Consider the following 20,247-nt stretch of genomic DNA (forward strand, 5'->3'; position numbering starts at 1 on the left):
AGCACAAGTGACCATCAGATGTGGAATATACCAGGGTAATGAAGTATCCCCACTGCTATTCTGCATAGGCTTGACCCCCCCACCCCACCTCAGCCAGATCATCTCAGAGAGTGGGTATGGGTACAGGTTCGGGAGTGGAGTGACCAACAGTTGCTGGAATTATGTACACTTGTGCTTAAGATGTATTAAACATTCCCAAGTCCAAATGGGCCATTGAAGAGAGCAAGCAGCACTCCAGCAATGTTCAGGGTCAATTACTTATTTCAACAATCAGGAACTGTTGGACAAACTCAGCTGTCAGGGGATCAGAAGACTGCGACACAATGGTAGAGAGAGGTCATGGTCTTGACCACGATTGTTCTTGGCAATTTTTCTACAGAGGTGGTTTGCCATTGCCTTCTCCTGGGCAGTGACTTTACAAGACTGGTGACCCCGGCCATTATCGATACTCTTCAGAGATTATCTGCCTTGTGTCAGTGATTGCATAACCAGGACTTGTGATATGCACCATCTGCACCTATGGCTTCACGTGACCTTGATCGGGGGATAAGAAGGTGCTCACCTTGCCCAAGGCAAAGGGAAGGAGCGCCTTACACCTCCTCTGGTAGAGACGTATCTCCACCCCACCACCTGACCCTAAGGACCATGCTACACTAATCATTGACTTATCGTTATCCAGTGAGTACAATAAGTACTTGATGTTCTGTGCCTAAGTGCGTGAATGAGTGACAGCAGATCTTGTCACCAAGCCAATTCACATTACATCATGCCTATTAACCTCACATGTTGGTAACAAGTTAGGAAATAAAATCAGTGGAAACTTATTCCAACACACGAATGTTTATCAAGTAACGACTAACTAAAAGCATACTTGTTTTATCCTGCAAACTGGTTACATGTGAGCCAGTTATTGCTGCCTGTAACATCCCCACACTCGATAGATCTTGGAGTTTCTGCTCCAGCTCTGAATGCAACTCCGACACAGGATTCCTCGAGACTTCAAACCAGCCAAGGTCCTGAACACAAAATCTCCAGGAAATCCCTGAAGCACATGGTTAAAGCATGCACTTTCTAAAGCACCACTCAAAGCAAACAATACATTTCTGTCAGAATGTAGCAAAAATATTGCCCTTCCTACAGAAAATGCGAATTCCAATCGGAAGGCTCACCCTTGCAACTCCAAAAGGGCATAAAAAAACAAGGCACAGGCAACACTGTATGAGGATTTGTTCAAATCTGCCTGACAGACTATTTCATTAGGCTCCTAACATGTCTGTTTCCAATTGGCAAGCTTTTTGCATATTTTTTCAATTAGTTCTCTCCCTTTTCATTACACAAGCACACAGACTCACACACATATACTCTTCTAGAAGATTCTGAAATTGATAAAAGGGGTGCTGGCCTCTGAAGATTTCTATACTGACCATCCTTCAACCGTAGATGTGGAAATTTTATGCTGTTTTTTTTTGCATCTGAACACCACCTGGCAAACTATACGATACTATATCCCACTGCGCTGGCATACAGAAATTCCCAACACAGAACAAACCACCAACTCACCTAGGCCAATGCAAACACCAGTTCCTCATTAGCTGAATCAAAGTAATCCTTATACAAACAGATTGAAGGTTAATTATTTCATCATCATGACTGCAGTTTGTGCACAAATGCTGTTGGTATAATTCACTACTGTCACAAAATGCTGAAGGTATTAACACTTCAGTGGTTACTGTGTGTACCATCATGAAATATGTGTTCCAGACACTCCATTGCCCAGCAGTGTAGCAGTTTGCGCAATGCTATTACAGGTCAGGGCGTTCCAGAGTTCAAAGTTCAATTCTGGTGCCGTTCTGTAAGGAGTCTCTGTATCTTCTCCCCATGGAATACATGGGTTTTCTCCCTGTCCTCCGGTTTGCTTTCAGAGTCCAAAATGCACCAGTAGGTTAACTGGTCATTGTAAATTGTTCCGTGTTAGGTTAGGGTTAATCAGGTTCCTTCAGGAGTTGTTGGCTCAAAGGACTGTAAGATAGATGGATACTTATTGATCCCAAAGGAAATTAGTGTCACAGTACCATTATAAGTGCACGGCTATAAATATTAGAAGTAAGACAGAATAAAATATAAATTACCTCATTCTAACTGGAGGGGGTCATCACTTCCCTGGCTATAGGTTGACTCATTATAGAACCTAATGGCCGAGGGTAAGAATGACCTCATATAGTGCTCTTTGGAGCAGCACAGTTGTCTTAGTCTATTACTAAAAGTGCTCCTCTGTTCTGTCAAGGTGCCATGTAGAGGCTGAGAAACGTTGCCCAGAATTGCCAGGACTTTCCGTACAGTCCTTTATACTACCACAGCCTCCAGTACATCCAGTAGGAAGGACCTACACCACACTGTGTGACTAAATAAATAAATTAGCAACTGCCAAACCCACAACCTCACCCACCAAGGCAGACAAGGGCAGTAAATCACCACCAGTATGTTCCCCTCCAGAAAGAAAATCAAACCAGCTTGGAAATATATTGTCAGTCATTCATCGTCACGGGGTCCAAATGCTAGATGTCTCTACCCGACAACAGGAGGCCCGCAGTAATACGAGAAGCCAGCCCACCATCATCTTCTCAAGGACAATTAGAGGTAGGCAATAAATGCTGGTCTTCTCAGCACTTTAGATCCCATAGATGGCATTGAGTATAGAATTCTCAGAAGTTTGCAAATATGAGTAGGTGAATGTGATACTAAAATTTATAATTTATACATAGAATATCAGACCAAAAGATTCAAAAAAATGATAAATCTGAAAACAGTCCAAAAAGCATAGAGACAAGAAAGATAGTGGAAAGACTTGTACTGGGGTTCCAAAGGCCAGGAGACAATTTGAACCAAGATCAAAATAGCCGTGATCTTGGGGGCACCTAATTATTCTGTCATCAATTTTGTTATCAAGGGAGACAACAGCCAATTTGTAAAGAGCCAGATGTGAGAAACAGCAATGAAATACTGTTAAGTGAGTACAGGTACTACTTTTGGTGATTTTCATTTAAGGATGTATGATAAGTAAGACAACGAAGAACGTCCCTCACTCCCATTCAGATAGAGGTGTGAGATCTTTCACATTCACCTGAGGGGAGCAATATTACACAGCATATCAAAATAATGATAGCAATATTAAAGTCGGCCTATATAATGTGCTCAGTTCTCTGGGGTGGGACTTGAATCCACCACCTTCTGACTGAGAGGCAAGAGTGCTGCCCACAGCCAAGAATGATTTATATCACCAAATTACTTTTTAAATTATGGCACATTTTGTGAGAACAAATAGGGAAACTGTTTCTTCTGGGAACTCCACAATGAAGGGACATTAATTTAGCATTATGAAAAACTAGAGAGAGGCTGGGAGCATTTTTTTTAAACCAACAAAACAAAGTTAAAAGCCTGGGACCATGTCGCCAAAGGCAGTGATTCAAAAATAAATATTTGCCATTTTATGAGAATGCTCTGCGAATGTGGGAAGCAGATGAATGTTGAATAGAACAGGGTAGTGGGATTAATTTTGATTAGTGCAGCAAATCACAAGTATTGATTATAAAACTTTATACTTCCATGGTTCAGAAACAAAATATACAGCCCCAGTGAGAACTGTGGGAAAAGAAAAGCTTTTAGGAGTGTTTTTTTTACAGAAATTAAACTAACAGGAACAACAAGTCATCCTTTGCCCATCATTCATTCCTAATTACCTGAACATTACAGCTTGAGACCTAGGCAGGAATGGGCGAGTAGTTGGTAGATACTTTGAAGCTTCTTGCTTAGGATACTTTTGACAATTAGTTGGTAGAAAAGTATGTCTTTTCATACTTAAGGAAAATTAATAAGCAACCTGAACAAACTGCCATAGTAATTCTTCCACACTGACCACATGCACAGTGGTCAACAATTAAAATTGCTGCTCGGAGGTTATGAAACCAGAGTTCTGTCCCACATTAGGTATGGCTGTGTCATATATGCACATTCTCAGTGTGATCCACTGAACTCTCCTGGGCTGTCACGATTTGGTCCGTGGATTCCGCATTCCGGTTATTCCTTTTTCCTTTGTTTCATTGGGCATCTTAATTGAGGCAGCTGATCCTCGTTTCAGGATTGCAACACAAATAGTTCAGGGGTCCAGCTATTCCTTTGCTGGACCGTCCCCATTAGAAACCCACACCAAGAAGCTCGGCCTCAAAAACTCATTCCAGGAAGCTCGCTACCAGAAGAACGTGACCTCAGCCAGTGTGGTAAGTCTGGACCATCATCGGAGCTACTGAGTATCATGGACTATAGGTTGCCTCTGTGTCCTGTGTCCCAGAAGGGTCCCGGCCCTGTGTCCAAGGTTGAGTCCCGGTCAGGCCTAGCCCGAGTTCCAGGTCAAGACCCAGGTACTGAGTCCCTGCCTAGACCCGAGTTCCAAGTCATGTCTCAAGTTCTCAGTCAAGTCCAAGTCCCAAGTCCTAGTCCAGGTTTTTTGGTTTGTTATTCTACGTTCATGTCCAGGTTGATATTTTGTCCTCACTCTTCGGCTTCCCTAGTATTCTTAATAAACATAGTCCTGTTCATACGACTTCAGTGTCTGGGTTTTGCATTTAGGTCCGCTCCCAATGCCCCCTTGTGACACAGGCATTTCATTTTCTTCCCACTTCACAAAGACTACCTGGTTGGTAGATTAATTAACTGTTGTAAATTACCTCCTACAGTTAAGGGTGAGGAGTCAGAGGAATATAAAAGGGCAGCATTTTTTTTGAAAAAGTTGCTTCCACAGAATTTTTTCTTTTTTGTTATGATAGACCTTGAGGCTGAACACAAATACAGTTTCAGACTACTTACATCATGTAAGAATTTAGAGAAACAAGAAATTAACTTTTAATGAATAGAATGTGCTTAATTGCATAATGATGCTGACACTGCAATAGTTCAACTAAGCTAAAAATGTTTTGTTGATGATTTTCAGTGTTTGAGGTTTCTCTCTCAAGCGTCCAACAATAGCCAGCCAGCACTGATGGACTTCAGTAATCCTGATACAGTTTCTCTATGACTGCAATGTTCTGGTGAAGCCTTTCACTGACAGCACCAAGATTTGCAGGGAAGTAGTCTATGAATCTTTAGTGACATGTTATACATCATGCTTGACGTACGTTGTGAACTAGCTGCACATAGTCTGGTGCACTCTGGTTGCCAAGAAAATGTTCAGTAACATCCTTCCATGTGATTTTCTCCTGTCCCACTGGAAGATCCTCGAAGTGCCTGTCCTTGATAACCCGTTTGATTTGTGGATCAATAAAAATGCCTTCCTTAATCTTAGCACCAGTTATTCTGGGAAACATCCGTCTCAAATATCAAAATCCTCTACGGAAATTTTTGAGCATGGTGACAGCATATTCCATCCTTGTAGACTTGAACCCAGTAACCCTGCTTTTGTGGTTTGACAAACCCAGTCTCCGACCAGGTCATTTAACTCAGATTGAGTTATCACATGAGGCTCACTCAACATAAAGGGTTCAAAATCTGTATCAGTATCAGTTTCGTTTTCCAGCCCTGGCTCGTGCATCGTGGCATCTCAGTCTGCCTCCACTAGACTCGATATCTCTAGTAGCTTTGGTACTGAAATGTGGTACAGATCTCATGGCTGAAGGGAAATTTAATCAATTTTGTTTTGTTGTTTTTTCTGTTTTTAATGGAGAAGTCAGACATATTGGTCAGACAGAAGTAGCAGTCTGTCACATGATCCTTCTACCCTTGCCGTATCATCAGGACTGACTTCAGAGTATCTCTGAGCCAAGCTCCGAGATCAACAGCGCGAGTTACACAAAAAATATGAGAAGCCCAGGCTTTGCCCTTGTCACCAGTAAGTAGAGCTCACTGGCTTTCTTAATAAGAGAAATCATGGTCCATCTTTGAGATTTAAGCATACGCTCGCCACAAATATAGCAGTAAGTATTGTGGCTGTTGTAACATTGACAAGACATTTTGCTGTCACAAATACTCCTGAAAATATAATTACTTTATTATAATGAGCACACATAATATAGGTGCAGAGCTTGTGCATCAACGTGATTGCAATCTGATATACGTGTAAACGCAATGCATAGAACAGTGTGTGCGTGATACTTTTATAGCCTTTCTAAAACCTGTCCTGCCACACAGTGTCAGCCCTGCCTAAACATGCCTGGACAAGATAGACAACCTCTCAGTTTACATTGTGGGCAACATTTTAATTGAATTGAAATAACAAATAGAGGTGATTTCACAAAAATGGTGCGTAATGGGGAAATTTCATGGTGGGTTTCATAATCAGTGGCCCAAAATCCAGAAGGTACACCCAAAAGTATTCAGGAAGCAAAATCTTTGTTGTCCAGTGTTACCAGGGAAATAAGTGGGAGAAGGGGTTTGATGGGATTGCTCACTGTAGGTTTTAATGTACATATGACAAATAAAGCTAATCCTTAAAAATCTTTAGATAATATATTTTAGTGATCCTGATTGACAAGTAACTATTGACTAGATCAATGATGGACATGGTTGGTATTATTTGGAAACTCATTCTAAGAGCATGAGATTGTGCACTCATCTATTGAGCGGGACCTGAAACAATGAACCTACTGACAAAGGCAGGATGCCACCTCTGCTGTCTTACATTACTGTGCCAGCTACATAAAAAAACTAGTAAGAGAAAGTCACTCAGCCCTTGCACTTGCTCTACCCTCTGTAGCATTACAGCTGACCTTGTATCTTGGCACCATTTTTCTAAACTAATACTCATCCTTTAATTCCTTTAACCCAAAATTCTACTAAAATCTGCACTCACGTTAGCCTGCACAGCCTATTTGAGCAAATAATCCAATGATGCAATACCCTCTGGGTGAAGAAACATCTTTTAATCTGAATGGCCAATAGTTGTTTTGAGCCTTGTTCTCAAGAACCGAGTCAGAAAATCATCATCACTGCCTCTTACTTTTTCAATCCCAGCAGAATTTCAGTCAGATCGAAGGTCAAAGATCAAGTTAAGTTTATTTTCAAAGTACATATATGTAACCATATGCAAACCTGAGATTCATTTTCTTGCAGGCATACTCAATTAAATTACTAAATACTAAATTAAACCCAAATTTAGTTGATCAATGTTTCCGATGTAATCAAGAAATTGGTACTTTTATACACTCTACTTGGTCTTGTTTTAAAATTCAACCTTTTTGGACAAATTTAAGAATTTTATTGGAACACAACTTCCACATAATCCAACATTATTTTTACTAGGTGATATTGAAGGGATAAAACCAAACTCCAAACTGAATAAATATCAGAAAGAATTCATAAAAATTGCATTGGCAGTAGCCAAAAAGGCTATTACAGTTACTTGGAAATCGGATTCATACTTAAGTATAGATCGTTGGAAGAATGAAATTTTTAGCTGCATTCCACTTATAATTTAAGAGATAAATATGAAATATTTCTGAAAATTTGGCGCCCTTATTTACAAAAGATAGGATTAAATATATAGATGCTCCGAAGATAAAATTATTGGTTATCTGGGGAAAGAAATAACTATATATACTCAAGCTATTATGAACTCCATGGAGCATGTGGGGATCTTCCGATATCCAGGCATTCTTTCTTTCTTTCTTTTTTCTTCTCTTTTTTTTTTCTATAGGGATATGTTAGGGGAGAGGGGTTAAGGGGAGGGGGAAGGGTTGATTATTTTTTTTCTTTCTGTAACCTATTTGAAAACTCAATCAAATAAATTTAAGAAAAAAAGAATATAAGATGAAGAGTCTTTGAAAGTGAATCCATGGGTCACAGGAACAGTGCAATGATGGAGCAAGTGATGTTATCCCCTCTGGTTCAAGAAACTAATGACTCAGGGCAATGTTCCTTCTGATTCGTAATGACCAGTGTGCGCAAAAATCTTGTGCTGTGCAATTTTTTGCCCTCTGACAACAACACATGCAACTGAATTTAAAGTGGAAGCAAACCTGAAGCTATTCTAAAGATAATAAACTACCAATTCCAGTTTGTTGTTCACTGTTTAAAAGAAATAAAATAACACACATCAATAAATCTTATTTTTCATACATTATATGACAATACACACAGATAATACCAGTTTCTGTATTGTACTTAATTATTTCTCTTAAATGTACATTCCTGACCTCATGAGCTTTCAGTGTATCAATTTCTACTGTTTCATTAAACCATTCCACTTTAAAATGATATGCAGCCAAATCATCACAAACTCCATGTTGCCAACACTGTCTACATTAGAAACCATAAAAGGAAATGTGACTGTGAACAATCATGAAATATACTTAACATGCCAACCTTTTGTGCGCAGTTTAAATTCCTTTGTGCACCAGTCACAAAAGATGAGCGTGCGTGCACACAGGCGCACACCTTAAAGGGAACATTTACAGGGTAATAACTGTTACTGAACCTGGTGGTGTGGGTCCTGAGGTTCCTGTAGCTTCTTCCTGATGGCAGCAGCGAGAAGAGAGCATGACCTGGGTGCTGGAGGTCCTTGATGATGTGTGCTGCTTTCCTGCAACAGCACTCCTTGGAGCTGTGCTCAGCGGTAGAAAGGGTTTTACCCATATGGACTGGGGCATATACACTACTTTTTATAGGCTTTCCCATTCAAGAGCATTGGTGTTTCCATATCAGGCCATGAAGCAAGCAGTTAAGGTACTCTCCACCACCAGCTACAGAAATTCATCAAAGTTTTAGATGACATGCTGAATCTTCGCAAATTTCTAAGAGGCACTGTTATGCTTTCTTCATAATGGCACTTACATGCTGGATCTAGAGCAGTTCCTCTGAAATGATACACCAAGGAATTTAAAGTTGCTGACTCTCTCCACCTTTGATCCTCCGGTAAGGACTGGCTCCTGGACCTCAGGTTTCCTCCTCCTGAAGTCAATAGTCAGCTCCTTGGTCTTGCTGACATTGAGTGAGAGGTTGTTATTGTAGCTAGATTTTCAGTCTCCCTCCTATATGCTGAGTCGCCACCACCTTTGATTTGGCCAACTACAGTGAACATCAGCAAACTTTAATACAGTCGGCGCTCCTTATCTGCGGGGGATCGGCTCCGGGACCCCTCGCGGATACCAAAATTCGCGGATGCTCAAGTCCCTTATTCAACCTGTCTCCATACGCTGGACCTTAGGACCCAGCGGAACCCCAGACCTTATTTAATCTGTCTCAGTGCGGTGGACATTAAGACCTGGTGGTAGAGATCTGAATCCGCAGTGTTTCTGTTCACAAAAATAATCATGAACATGATTGAAAATAAGGTGGAAATAATAAATCGATCCAAAAGAGGTGAAGCGCCATCGGTCACTGGAAAAGCGTTAGGATATGTCGATCAATGTCGAACAATTTAAAAAGGATAAAGTGAGAAAGGCTCTGCCCCAATGAAAGCTACATTTATTACTAAGCAACACAGTGGTTTCATTATTGGGTTTTGGGGGTTTGGGTTTTTGATCCTCCACATCAACCCGGCACGGTGGAGAGCGGACTAGGGAGCCATCTGTCCCGAGTCCCGAGAATTTCCATTCCCGAGCCCAGCGCTGAAACATACATTCTTAAGTGTTTTATATGCATAGAAAGGTAAAATATACACTAAAGGAAAACGTTTGACTAACTGACGCTAAATAATACTAGATGTACCTGTTCCGACTTAATTAGTAAGAGAACTTCCGATTTTTTCCGATCCCGATCCACAATAATCCACACATATCCTCCCGTATACGTTAAATCATCTCTAGATTACTTATAATACCTAATACAATGTAAATGCCATGTAAAATGGTTATTATACTGCATTGTTTAGGGAATAATGACAAGAACAAAAAGTCTGTACATGCTCAAACAACAAGTGCTGGAAGAGCACCTCCGGGTTTTCGCGATTTGCAGTTGGTTGAATTCGCACGTGCAGAATTCGCGGATAAGGAGGGCCGACCGTATGGCATTGCAGATGTGCTTAGCCTAACAGTCACAAGTATAAAGTGAACAGAGCAGGGGGCTAAGCACACAGCTTTGTGGTGCTCCTGTGCTGATGGAGATTGTGGAGGAGATGCTGTTGCCAATCCATACAAGGAGGTATTGAGGCCAAGTTTGTGAAGCTTATTGATTAGTTTTGAAGGAATGATAGCATTGAATGCTGAGCCGTGGTCAATGAAGAGCATCCTAATGTATGCAACTACACTGTCCAAATGTTCCAGGGTTGAACAAAGAGCTAATCTGCTGTTGACTTTTTGTGATGGTAGGCAAATTGGAGTGGATCCAAGTCAGTTCTCAGGCAGGAGTTAATATGTTTCATCACCAGCCTCTCTAAACACTTCACCACAGTGGATGCAAATGCTACTGGGTGATAGTCATCGAGGCAGGTTACTAAGTTCTCCTTAGGGACTGGGATAATTGAAGCCTGCTTGAATCAAGTGGATACCTCAGACCGCCAAAGCAAGAGGTTAAAGATATTGGTGAACACTACAGCCAGTTGACCATTTGGGCCAGATGCTTTCCATGAATTTACCCTCTTGAAGACTGCTCACGTCAACCTCAGAGACCTCACGGTCATCGTGGGGGTGTTGGAGCTCGTGGAGGTATCTCCATAAAAGGCATTGAGCTCATCTGGGAGCAAAGCCTTGTTATCAAATATGTTGCTTGGTATAACTTTGTAGGAGGTGATAGCATTCAAGCACTGCTATAACAGTTGAGCATCCTTTCAGGACTAAAGTTGAGTCCAGAAATGCCACTTTGCACATGACATGGCCTTCAGGAGATTGTACCTGGACCTCTTGTATTCCACCTGGTCGCCAGACCTGAGTGCCACTCATCTGGCTCTCAGCAGAATACAAATATCATGGTTCACCCAAGCCTTTTGGTTGAGGAAAGATCTGAATACTTTTGTGGGGGCACATTCATCAATGATTGTTTTTACAATATCCGTGACAACCTTAGTGTACTTATTCAGATCTTCTGCCGAGTCCTCGAACAAGGCCTGGTACACCAACTCAAAGCAATCTTGCAGCCGCTCCTCTGCCTCCAGCAACTACCTCTTTGTTGTCCTAATCCCTGGAGCCTTGCTCTTTAGCCTCTACCCGTATGGAGGTAGGAGGAGGACAGACAAGTGATTAGGTTTCCCGAAACGCAGTCTAGGCATGGAACGGTAGGAATTCGTAGTACAGCAGTGGTTTAGTGTGTTGCGATCCCTAGTGCTGCAGGTAATATGTTGACAATTGACTGCTCATTCTTCTAAATTCTGCAGAATATCAAACCAGCCTGCTTAACCTCTTCCATAGGCCACACTCCTCCATACCGTGAATCAAACGTCCTTTAATGTCCAAAAGAACTACTGATCCATGCCTTGAATATACTTAGCAACTAAACCTATGCAGTTCCGTGCGTAGGCAAGAGGGTACACTTTCACGTGAGTTAGAGGCAGGCTATTAATACTTTGTTGTCTCTGTAACTTCTTTCCCCTGCTGTACAATTCTATTCAACTGATCATTATGTTTTAGTTCTTACTGCATACTGTTACGTACCCTGTAACTGGGTCACTTACCAGCAAAGATAGAGAGGTCTGTTGAAGTCTAATGGTACTATTTTTAACAGTATTTATTGATAAAAATACACAAAAATAATATCAATGCAAACATACAGATAATATACGTCGTCAATACTAAATCTAAAAGTGCGGGTATAATAATAATCAATAAGAAATAGCTCTATCATTGTCTAGGGGATAACGTATTGTCCGATGGAAATATAAAAGTCACTCAAGTTCATTCAAGCTGCAGCTTTTTGGTTGGAGAGAACGACAGAGGTTTAACTTGCCCATTCCTTTTATGGTGTCAATCCTTCGAGAGTCATTGGGGACTGATTTCCCCTTTGTGGTTAGCTAAAGCCGTGCTTCCGTGGTAAAGGCCCACCAATTCCGAGGCAAATGGAAAAGGACGCACGTGGGCTTTTCCACCGGCTTTCGCTATTACGCTGTTACAGGAGTTCTAGCATTTCTTCTGGTGCGTCTGAAGGGGCTGTTCCCACAGACCCTCTTTTATCCCCACTCACGGGGTCTCAGATGTCAATCAGGTTGGGATGATGCAATCACTCCACCAACTCCCCTCGGTTCATTGCCTGGGGGCTTCGATGAATCGTACAGTATTCAATACACAATTCCGTCTCCAAGAAACAATAGCCGTTATCAATGGTTCCGCCTTTCGGAGACCAGGACACATTCCAAACTCTTTGTGGATTCTGCATGTCTTTCTCTCATTTCCTGGGTCTCCTGAACTGACTTAATAGTGATCTTGCGATTCTCAAAAAGGAGGGGGCCACGGGCATAACAATATAATAATGTTATAAAGAGCCAACTGCCTTCATTCTTTTTCCTTATCTGATGTACATTAATTTTGTTTTTCATTGATTGGTTACTATTTCCTACCTCAATACACTCATCAGTGTTTTGCTCGTTACAATGTGCCATCAAAGTTTCAATTCAAAACCATTAAAATTGCATTAGAATCAAAATCATTGAAAAAATCCCCAGTATGCCTCACTTTATAAAGGATCTATTCAATGTATTTCCTCTTGAGATTCCATCACTCTGTGGAAAGACTGAAATGCTTCACAAACTAGCAGCAAGCAAGGTCATCGTAACTCCTGTACAAATTAACTAGCAAAAGGGTTAGATCACATTGATAGCTGAGGTGTATTACTATGAAGTGGTATTTCAAAAACCATTCTGCCCAGGGTGGGAATTCTATATCCATTCCCTGAAGCCAAGTGGTAAAAAGCCGTCAATGGGAAAGGCTATGCGGATCTTCAATGCAGATGAGCAGGTGGAGTTTCAGGTATGAAATTTACCATTTGGAATAATTTCTAATGAACACAGTAAAGTAATTCTGCCATACCATCTTCCTAAATATCCACACCTATCCACTATTAGCAACACAAGATTAATTTAAGAAATGTTGGTTACATAAAACAATACAGCAGATGAGCAGGCCCTTTGGCCCACAAAGTTGTGCCAAACTAATTTAATACATAACTAAAGTAATCCCTTCTGCCTAACAATGTCCATATTCTTCCATTATTTACACAATCATGAGTTTATGCAAGATCCTCAAGTGCCTGTTTTGCATTAGCCTTGACTACCATCCCTGACACCACATACTAGGCATGTGTCACTCTCTGTATCAAAAAAAAACTTGGTCCAAACATCTCTAAACTTACTCCCTCTGACCTTAAATGCATGCCCTCAAGTATTAGGCATACTGATTCTGGGAAAAAGATACCAGTTGCCCATTCTACCTATGCTTCCCATAAACTTATAAACTTCTATTAGTTCTCCTGTCAGCCTCTGCTGCTCCAGAGAAAAACACCCCAGTTTATCTAACCTCTCCTTTTAGGCACCACGGTAGGGTAGCATAGGTGCAAAGGAACTTAGGAGTCCTCATGCAAGACTCCCAGAAGGTTAATTCACAAGTTAATTCTGTGGTAAAGAAGGCAAATGCAATGTTGGCATTTATTTTAAGGGGAATAGAATATAAAAACAAAGAAGTAATGCTGAGGCTTTATAAGACACTAGTCAGGCCTCACTTGGAGTATTGTCAACAGTCTGGGCCTCTTATCTCAGAAAGGATGTACGTATTGTTATTAGAGATAGCCCAGAGAAGGTTCACAAGGATGATGCCAGGAATGAAGGGGTTAACATATGAAGAGTGTTTGGCTGCTTTGGGCCTGTACTCACTGGAATTTAGAATCATATGTGGGGATCTCATTAAAACCTACCAAATGTTGAAAGGACTAGATAAGGTGGGTGTGAAAAGGGTGTTTCTTCTGACGAGGGTATCCAAAACGAGAGGGCACAGCCTCAAAACTGAGGGGCAATCTTTTAGAACAGAAGTAAGGAGTAACTTTATTAGCCAAAGAGTGGAGAATCTGTGGAATGCTCTGCCACAGACTGCTGCTGAAGCCAAGTTCGTGGGTATATTTAAAGCGGAAGGTGATAGATTCCTGATTGGTCGGGGCATCAAGGGATATGGTGAGAGGACAGGTGTATGGGGTTAAAAGGGGTCTGGGATCAGCCGCGATGAAATAGTGCAGCGGACTCGATGGGTTGGGTGGCCTAATTCTGCTCCTATGTCTTATGGTCTGATCGTAGCGGTAAGCGGAACGCTATTACAACTTGGGGCATTCCAGAGTTCACCGCTTCAATTCGAGTGTCATTCTTCATTAAGTCTCTGTCCGTCCGTCCCCCCCATGGAATGCGTGGGTTTCCTCCCACGGTCCAAAGACGTACTGGGGAGGTTGCTTTGAGTTCAGGGATAATGGGGGTGCTTCGGGCAACATGGTTTGAAGGTCTGGAGGGACGTACCCCACGCTGTAGTGCTGAATATAGCACAGGCTCTCTAATCCAGACAGCTTTTTGGTAAACCGCAACCAGTGGAAACCAGGTGACCCCCTTAATGACACTTGGCAGTCTTTGAACAAGGTACCAGGAGAAAACTAGTGATAACTGGGAGCAGAGAGTGAAGTTAGTTCTGTCTGTCTGACAGCACCGTGGTCAGTCCTCCATACACTGTACAAAGGTGCAATGCAAGGCTACACCCTACAGACACACAGCAAGAATCTGGAGGATAATCACCCAACTTCTCAAGACGTGTAGAAACAACTGCTTTCATCAGATAGATATTAATTTGTCTTATTGGGGGACATGAAGTGAAAGTGAGGATAATTTATAATGAGCTTTTTTTGTGTTTTTCTTGGTGCATACTTTCCTTCCCCTCACCCCCAATAAAAATCAGCAAGTCAGGGACTTTTCAGCCGGTCATCTTCTTACCTGGATTAGAGGGTTCCAGGTACCTGGAGAAGTTGGACAAACCTGATTTGATTTCTCTGGAGACTAAAGGGAGAAGTTTATTAAATAATGCGAGGCAGAAATAGAGCAGATAGAGTCCTTTACCGAGGGTGGTCCTTTCAAATACTAGGGACCATAGGTTGAAGGTGAGAAGGCAACAGTTTAAAGCAGATAAGCAGGGAATGATTTTTTTTTCACAAACCCAGAGAAGTAGGTGCCCAAAGCTTTAAAGATGCTCTTCAAAGTAACCACTAACTCCTGCTTGCATGTATTCATATAATCTTCACTGAAGCACAGTGCTGGAAGTCTTTAGTGCTTCACTATTCCAGTGTCACTGCTACTACAGTGTGGTGCTGGGATCTGTGAATGATGCTATTCTTCCTACAGCTGCCAACTTGTCAAGTGTTTGCATTTTTATAGGGAGCATTTCAGTACATGCCGTAAAATTCAAACGCGCTACATGATAAATGAATTGCAAAGAGAAGAGACTCTACAGATGCTGGAAATCCAGAGTAACACACTCAAAATGCTGGAGGAACTCAGTGTGTCAGGTTGCATCTTTACGCAAATAGGTCACACAACCTGATTTAACCTAAGCCGACCACCATCTTCAGAATTTTCTATTCCCTTGACTTTGCAGCTTGTTTACACAAGGGTTTGATTACTCATGCATTCATCTGCCATCCACTATCTTTGAAAACTTGGTGATGCTCGATTCCTACTGCTGGGGCTGGGAAGCAGGACTATAGCAGCCTTGTCTGAAGTTTGAAGTCCGGTCCTGGTTTTTGATCCGGTGTGGGAATCTGAGATGTGAGGGAAGGTCGGTACGGAAGTCCCGACAGACACCTAGACACCTCCAGTCAACTGGGGAGTTATTTACTGCAGTCCATTTTCCTGCCTAATAGAAGAACTCAGAAAGATGGGCATGTTACGCCCAACTTCCAACTTTCAACCCATGTGTCAAAAATAAGTAATTCATAGTGTAATTGGGGCCAGGATATGGGATTTGATCTCAAGGGCCCTAGATTAAAATACTTACCGCACTGACCGAAACGGAAAATTTCACTGCCGAAGAAAATAAACATCTTCAAAAAAAAAACTCATAAATACCGTCCACCTTTTCTCTCATAGGGAGCACCAAATCAAAGTGGGTATACATTTGTCAAATTTCATTGGACAAAGTGGCAGGTCGAAACTATGGAGAAAGCAACCATTTGGTGTAAGAATTTAACTTTCCAACACTTGCTCTCAGATCGCGCGTTAACGTTACATAACCTATAAAGTACACAGCGGTTTATAATTTATAAAAAGATTTTTCATTTGCTCATATCGAATAGATCAGCGCGATTTCCAATCGGCAGTAGTTTAGTGACAATAAATACGCGTGCGATTCAATAAAATCTGCAAATTCCCTGGAGAGGTGAGGATACACGCTGGTATCCCTCTCGCCCACAGATGGTTGTCACTGATCTGACTTCACACAGCCGGACCCGGCACGTTATGCCAACGCGGAGAGCAGTCTGTCAGTAACACTGCTCAAACATGCGTGGCCGGGAACTACCGAGGAAGGAAATCCCGGAGAAATGATCAAAAATCCGCAGACATAAAATATTAAAACAAATAGCCCCACCGTTGACATATTTACATTGTGACAGCGTATTTGCCTGCAACAGTGATTTACAAATAAGCGTCCACAAGACAGAGCATGACACTGGGCGATAACTTGAAACAAACTGTCTTGGTTACAGATGGACTCCGGAGATCTGGCTGATTTTAGTTACCTGATTTGCCCACGCCTGCTCTCCCGAAGACGGCCAACTTCACCTCGGCACTCTTCGCCATGGTACAGCGACTGGTGAATTCAATCAATAAAGCAATTCGAGCCAAAGGCAAACTTCACCATCTCAGTCCCTGTGGAGAACGACCCCCTCTGTGTGGAAGGAAGGCTGCGGGTGGGAGGAGGGGAAAGGCAAAAGTTACTTTAAATTGACCATCGCATCAGCATCAGAAATCCTAACAAACCCGCAAAACAACTGACAGAATTCGCCCGGCTTGATCGCACTTGGTCACAGTAGCGTGGCACGTTCAAGCAGTGGGAATGTTTTGAAAATGCCCATCACTGTAAATGCTGTGGTGACTAATGGTATCAAGGGCAGATTGCAATCGGGGGTCTTTTCAATTCAACCAGTGCACTGCAAAGCGATTGCAATTTGCGAGCTTTTTCGAGCACTGAAACCGGCGGGGGAAGCGGAGGCGAGGCAGGGTATAACCGAGAGGGACGGGGGAAGGGGAGGGGGGGGGGGGTCCGCTCAACTCTGCATCCAGCAGTTCTTAACGCTGCATGTTTGGAAACGGGGATAGACTTGCTGCGAGACTCGAACCCCACTGTTGCATCCAGCCACAGCCCGGCCTCACTGGCGGAGTCGCCGTCTACGGATACTTTTTTTGCCCCTGCAAGCACGAGAAAACCCACCCACTGCCGCTATCGTCCGTAATAACTCCTGCAGCCCCCCGCGCGTCTGATCCGCTGCAACACTCCAGTTCGGGACACAATCCTGTGTGGACTAAAGCTGCAAAATTTAAAATGAGCTGCACTCTTGGATTGCAAACGGGGTGGGGGGGGGGGCAGTTGCCTGCCTTTCAGCCAGTTAGAGGAGATGCGTCCACCGGCTGGGGTGGGATGTGCCATTGACACCGAGGAGCACCGCCCACTGTAGATCGGTTGCAAAGTGGGGACTGGATTTGTGCAGAAACGTGTACAGGATTGATAATGGCCAAAGACATAAAATAGGGAGGGATTCTGACGATCGCACGAGTACAATTATCCTTATATTCTATTTACAAAAATCAGAGCTGTGCTTTTAATTGCTGAAATCTGTTGTTTTCTTTCAATTATCGCTGGAGGCTTTTCTTTTGATATATAGCGACCTTGGCATTCTCACCTCTTGAGTCAGAAGTCTGAATGTTAAAGTCACATTCCAAAGACGTGAAGACCTCTCAGCAGTTCTGAGCCATGTTCCTAGAGGTGTCCTTTATCAGTACTGCGAAATCTATTAGAAATGAAGAATCCAGCGGCTCAGCTCTGGCTAAAGTACACCTACCTCAAACGGGATCAGTGGGGGGAAAAGATGCCTGGCTGTTATAGATTATAAATGTAAGCGAATTGGCTGGAATTTTTTAATAAGGATCTGCCTAATTTTATTAATGACAGAAAATCGATATCTTTTAAGTGTTTATTTAAATAATGAAATAAGTCGTCCAGGTTTTGCGCGCGAAAATCAATGAAGATGCTGTGAGTTTATGGTTTATCGCTTTCTCTTCTTGGGCACGGGGAGGATTCGCTTCCACTCTGGTTTTGTAAGTTCTAGGGATCCAGTACTGTATCACCACGGGCTCTTCCATGAACTGGGCAGGGAGGCTCCTTCCGCCACTTCCGCTCCCAGTACACAGCTTCGAAATTCTCGATACCATTCCAAATGTATTATGATATTACAGTTCTGACAATACACTGGGTTTTGTGGTTCTGCTGTACCACCACAGGAATAATTTGAGGAAGCCTTTGCACTTGGCAAAAAGCCACGCTCAAAGCGATTGCAAGTCGGAGTGTACCCTATATCCCACTCATGTTGTTTTCGACAGCAGCTTCCTGCTGCCACAGTTGAATTAGCCATCATATTGCTGCTGTGATTTAAGTGCTTGACTGAATTGCTGGGTCAGAGGATTTTAGCCCAAGTAGCAGATCAAACACATACTCACTTGATCTGATGCAACTGTAGGTGACCGAGGGAGAGTCACGATGCTCAAGTTACTACTTCCTCTGTGGTGAAATATTACATGGAACCCTGGACACGTTCACTGAAGAATGAGAGGGATGATTCCTGATGTATCATCAATAACTCACTCTGAGACGTAAGGCGAGATATCGGCTTTTATTGACTGGAAGAAGGAACAAGCAGTGAGTGACCACCATACTACATCCTGGAGACTGAGAGGCCGGGCTCAGGCCTTGATCGCCTTTTACAGGGGTCAGTGGGAGGAGCCACAGGAGCAGTCAGCAGGTGGCGTGTCCAGACAGGTATATGTAGTTCACCACAATTCCCTCACCCTGTACCACCAAAGTAATGTTTTTACCTCATCACTATTTATGGATATTGCTGTCCAATAAAATGGCAGCTATATCTCCTTGCAATTGTACAGAACATCGGTGAGGCTGCACTTGAAGTATTGTGTACAGTTTTGAATACCCTGTTATTAAAGAATGTCATTACGCAGAAAAGGCTGCAAAGAAGATTTGAAAGAATGTTAAGAGAGCCTGCAAACTTTTGAAATCCTGAGCAACACACACACACACACACACACACACACAAAATGCTGGAGGGACTCAGCAGGTCAGGCAGCATCTACAGAAATGAATAAACAGTCGACGTTTCGGGTCAAACCTTTCATCAGGAAAGGAAAGGGGAAGATACTGTACCAGAATAAAAGGATGGGAGAGAGGGGAAGGAAGACAAACTAGAAGGTAATAAGTGAAACCAGGTGGGTGTGGGAGGGATGATGAAGAAGCTGGGAGATGATAGGTGGAAAAGGCAAAGGACTGAAGATGAAGGAATTTGATAGGAGAGGAGAGTGGACCATGGGAGAACGGGAAGGAGGAGGGACACTGGGGAGAGGTGATAAGCTGAGGAGGAGAAGAGGTAAGAGGCCAGAGTGGGGAAGTGAAGAAGAGAGAAGCAGGAAGGGAAAAAATTACCAGGAATTTGGAGAAATCCAGCGTTTTGTAGTTTGACAGGATGTTACCTTTTTGTAAAGGCCTACATAAAGTCTAAGCATTCTTACAGTTTTATAAAAGTATGTGTAGTATATGTCACCATATATACCTTGAGATTAATTTTCTTGCACACATTTACAGAAAAGTAAAGTACAATAGAAATTATGAAAAACTGAACTAATCATAAACTAAGATTCTCATTGCGAAAATGAAAAATATAATTCTAAGGACACGTGTTGTAGAGTCCTTGGAAGTCTTACATGAGATGTAGATAGGAGACTAAGGGTGTAGCTTTATAGAGAAGTATAAAATCGTGAGCAGTATAGAGGGGGTGAATACACACAGATTTTTCCCCTAGGGAAAGGAATCAAAAACTAGAGACATGGGTTTAATGTGAGAGGGGAAGGATTTAAAAGGGACCTGGGGGATAACTTCTTCACTCAGAAGGTGGTAGGTAATTGGAATGAGCTGCCAGAGGAAATAGTTGAGGCAGGTATAATAAGACATTTCAACAGGTTTGGATAGAAAAGGATTAGAGAGATATTTGCCAAATTTGGGTAAATAGGACAAGACTTAGGTGAGCATGGACACT

At 42.4% G+C, this 20,247-nt stretch overlaps 1 protein-coding gene across 2 annotated transcripts in view; it reads right to left on the reverse strand.

The window, feature by feature from the left end:
* Positions 1-17,501, reverse strand: part of rerg (RAS-like, estrogen-regulated, growth inhibitor) — a 64,927-nt gene extending 47,426 nt beyond the window's left edge. Inside the window, exons 1-2 of one of the 2 annotated variants that reach the window (XM_059987591.1) lie at positions 17,361-17,501; positions 16,669-16,833 (exon numbers count right to left, since the gene is read on the reverse strand). In XM_059987591.1, the coding sequence (XP_059843574.1) occupies positions 16,669-16,729 (61 nt within the window). In that variant the 5' untranslated portion in view covers positions 16,730-16,833; positions 17,361-17,501. Of the gene's footprint in view, positions 1-16,668; positions 16,834-17,201; positions 17,310-17,360 lie in introns of those variants that run through there. The other variant, XM_059987592.1, reaches the window with a different exon arrangement.
* Between the last annotated feature and the right edge of the window lie 2,746 nt (positions 17,502-20,247).

This window comes from Hypanus sabinus, chromosome 13, assembly GCF_030144855.1.
Source record: "Hypanus sabinus isolate sHypSab1 chromosome 13, sHypSab1.hap1, whole genome shotgun sequence".
Classification (NCBI taxonomy): Eukaryota; Metazoa; Chordata; class Chondrichthyes; order Myliobatiformes; family Dasyatidae; genus Hypanus; species Hypanus sabinus.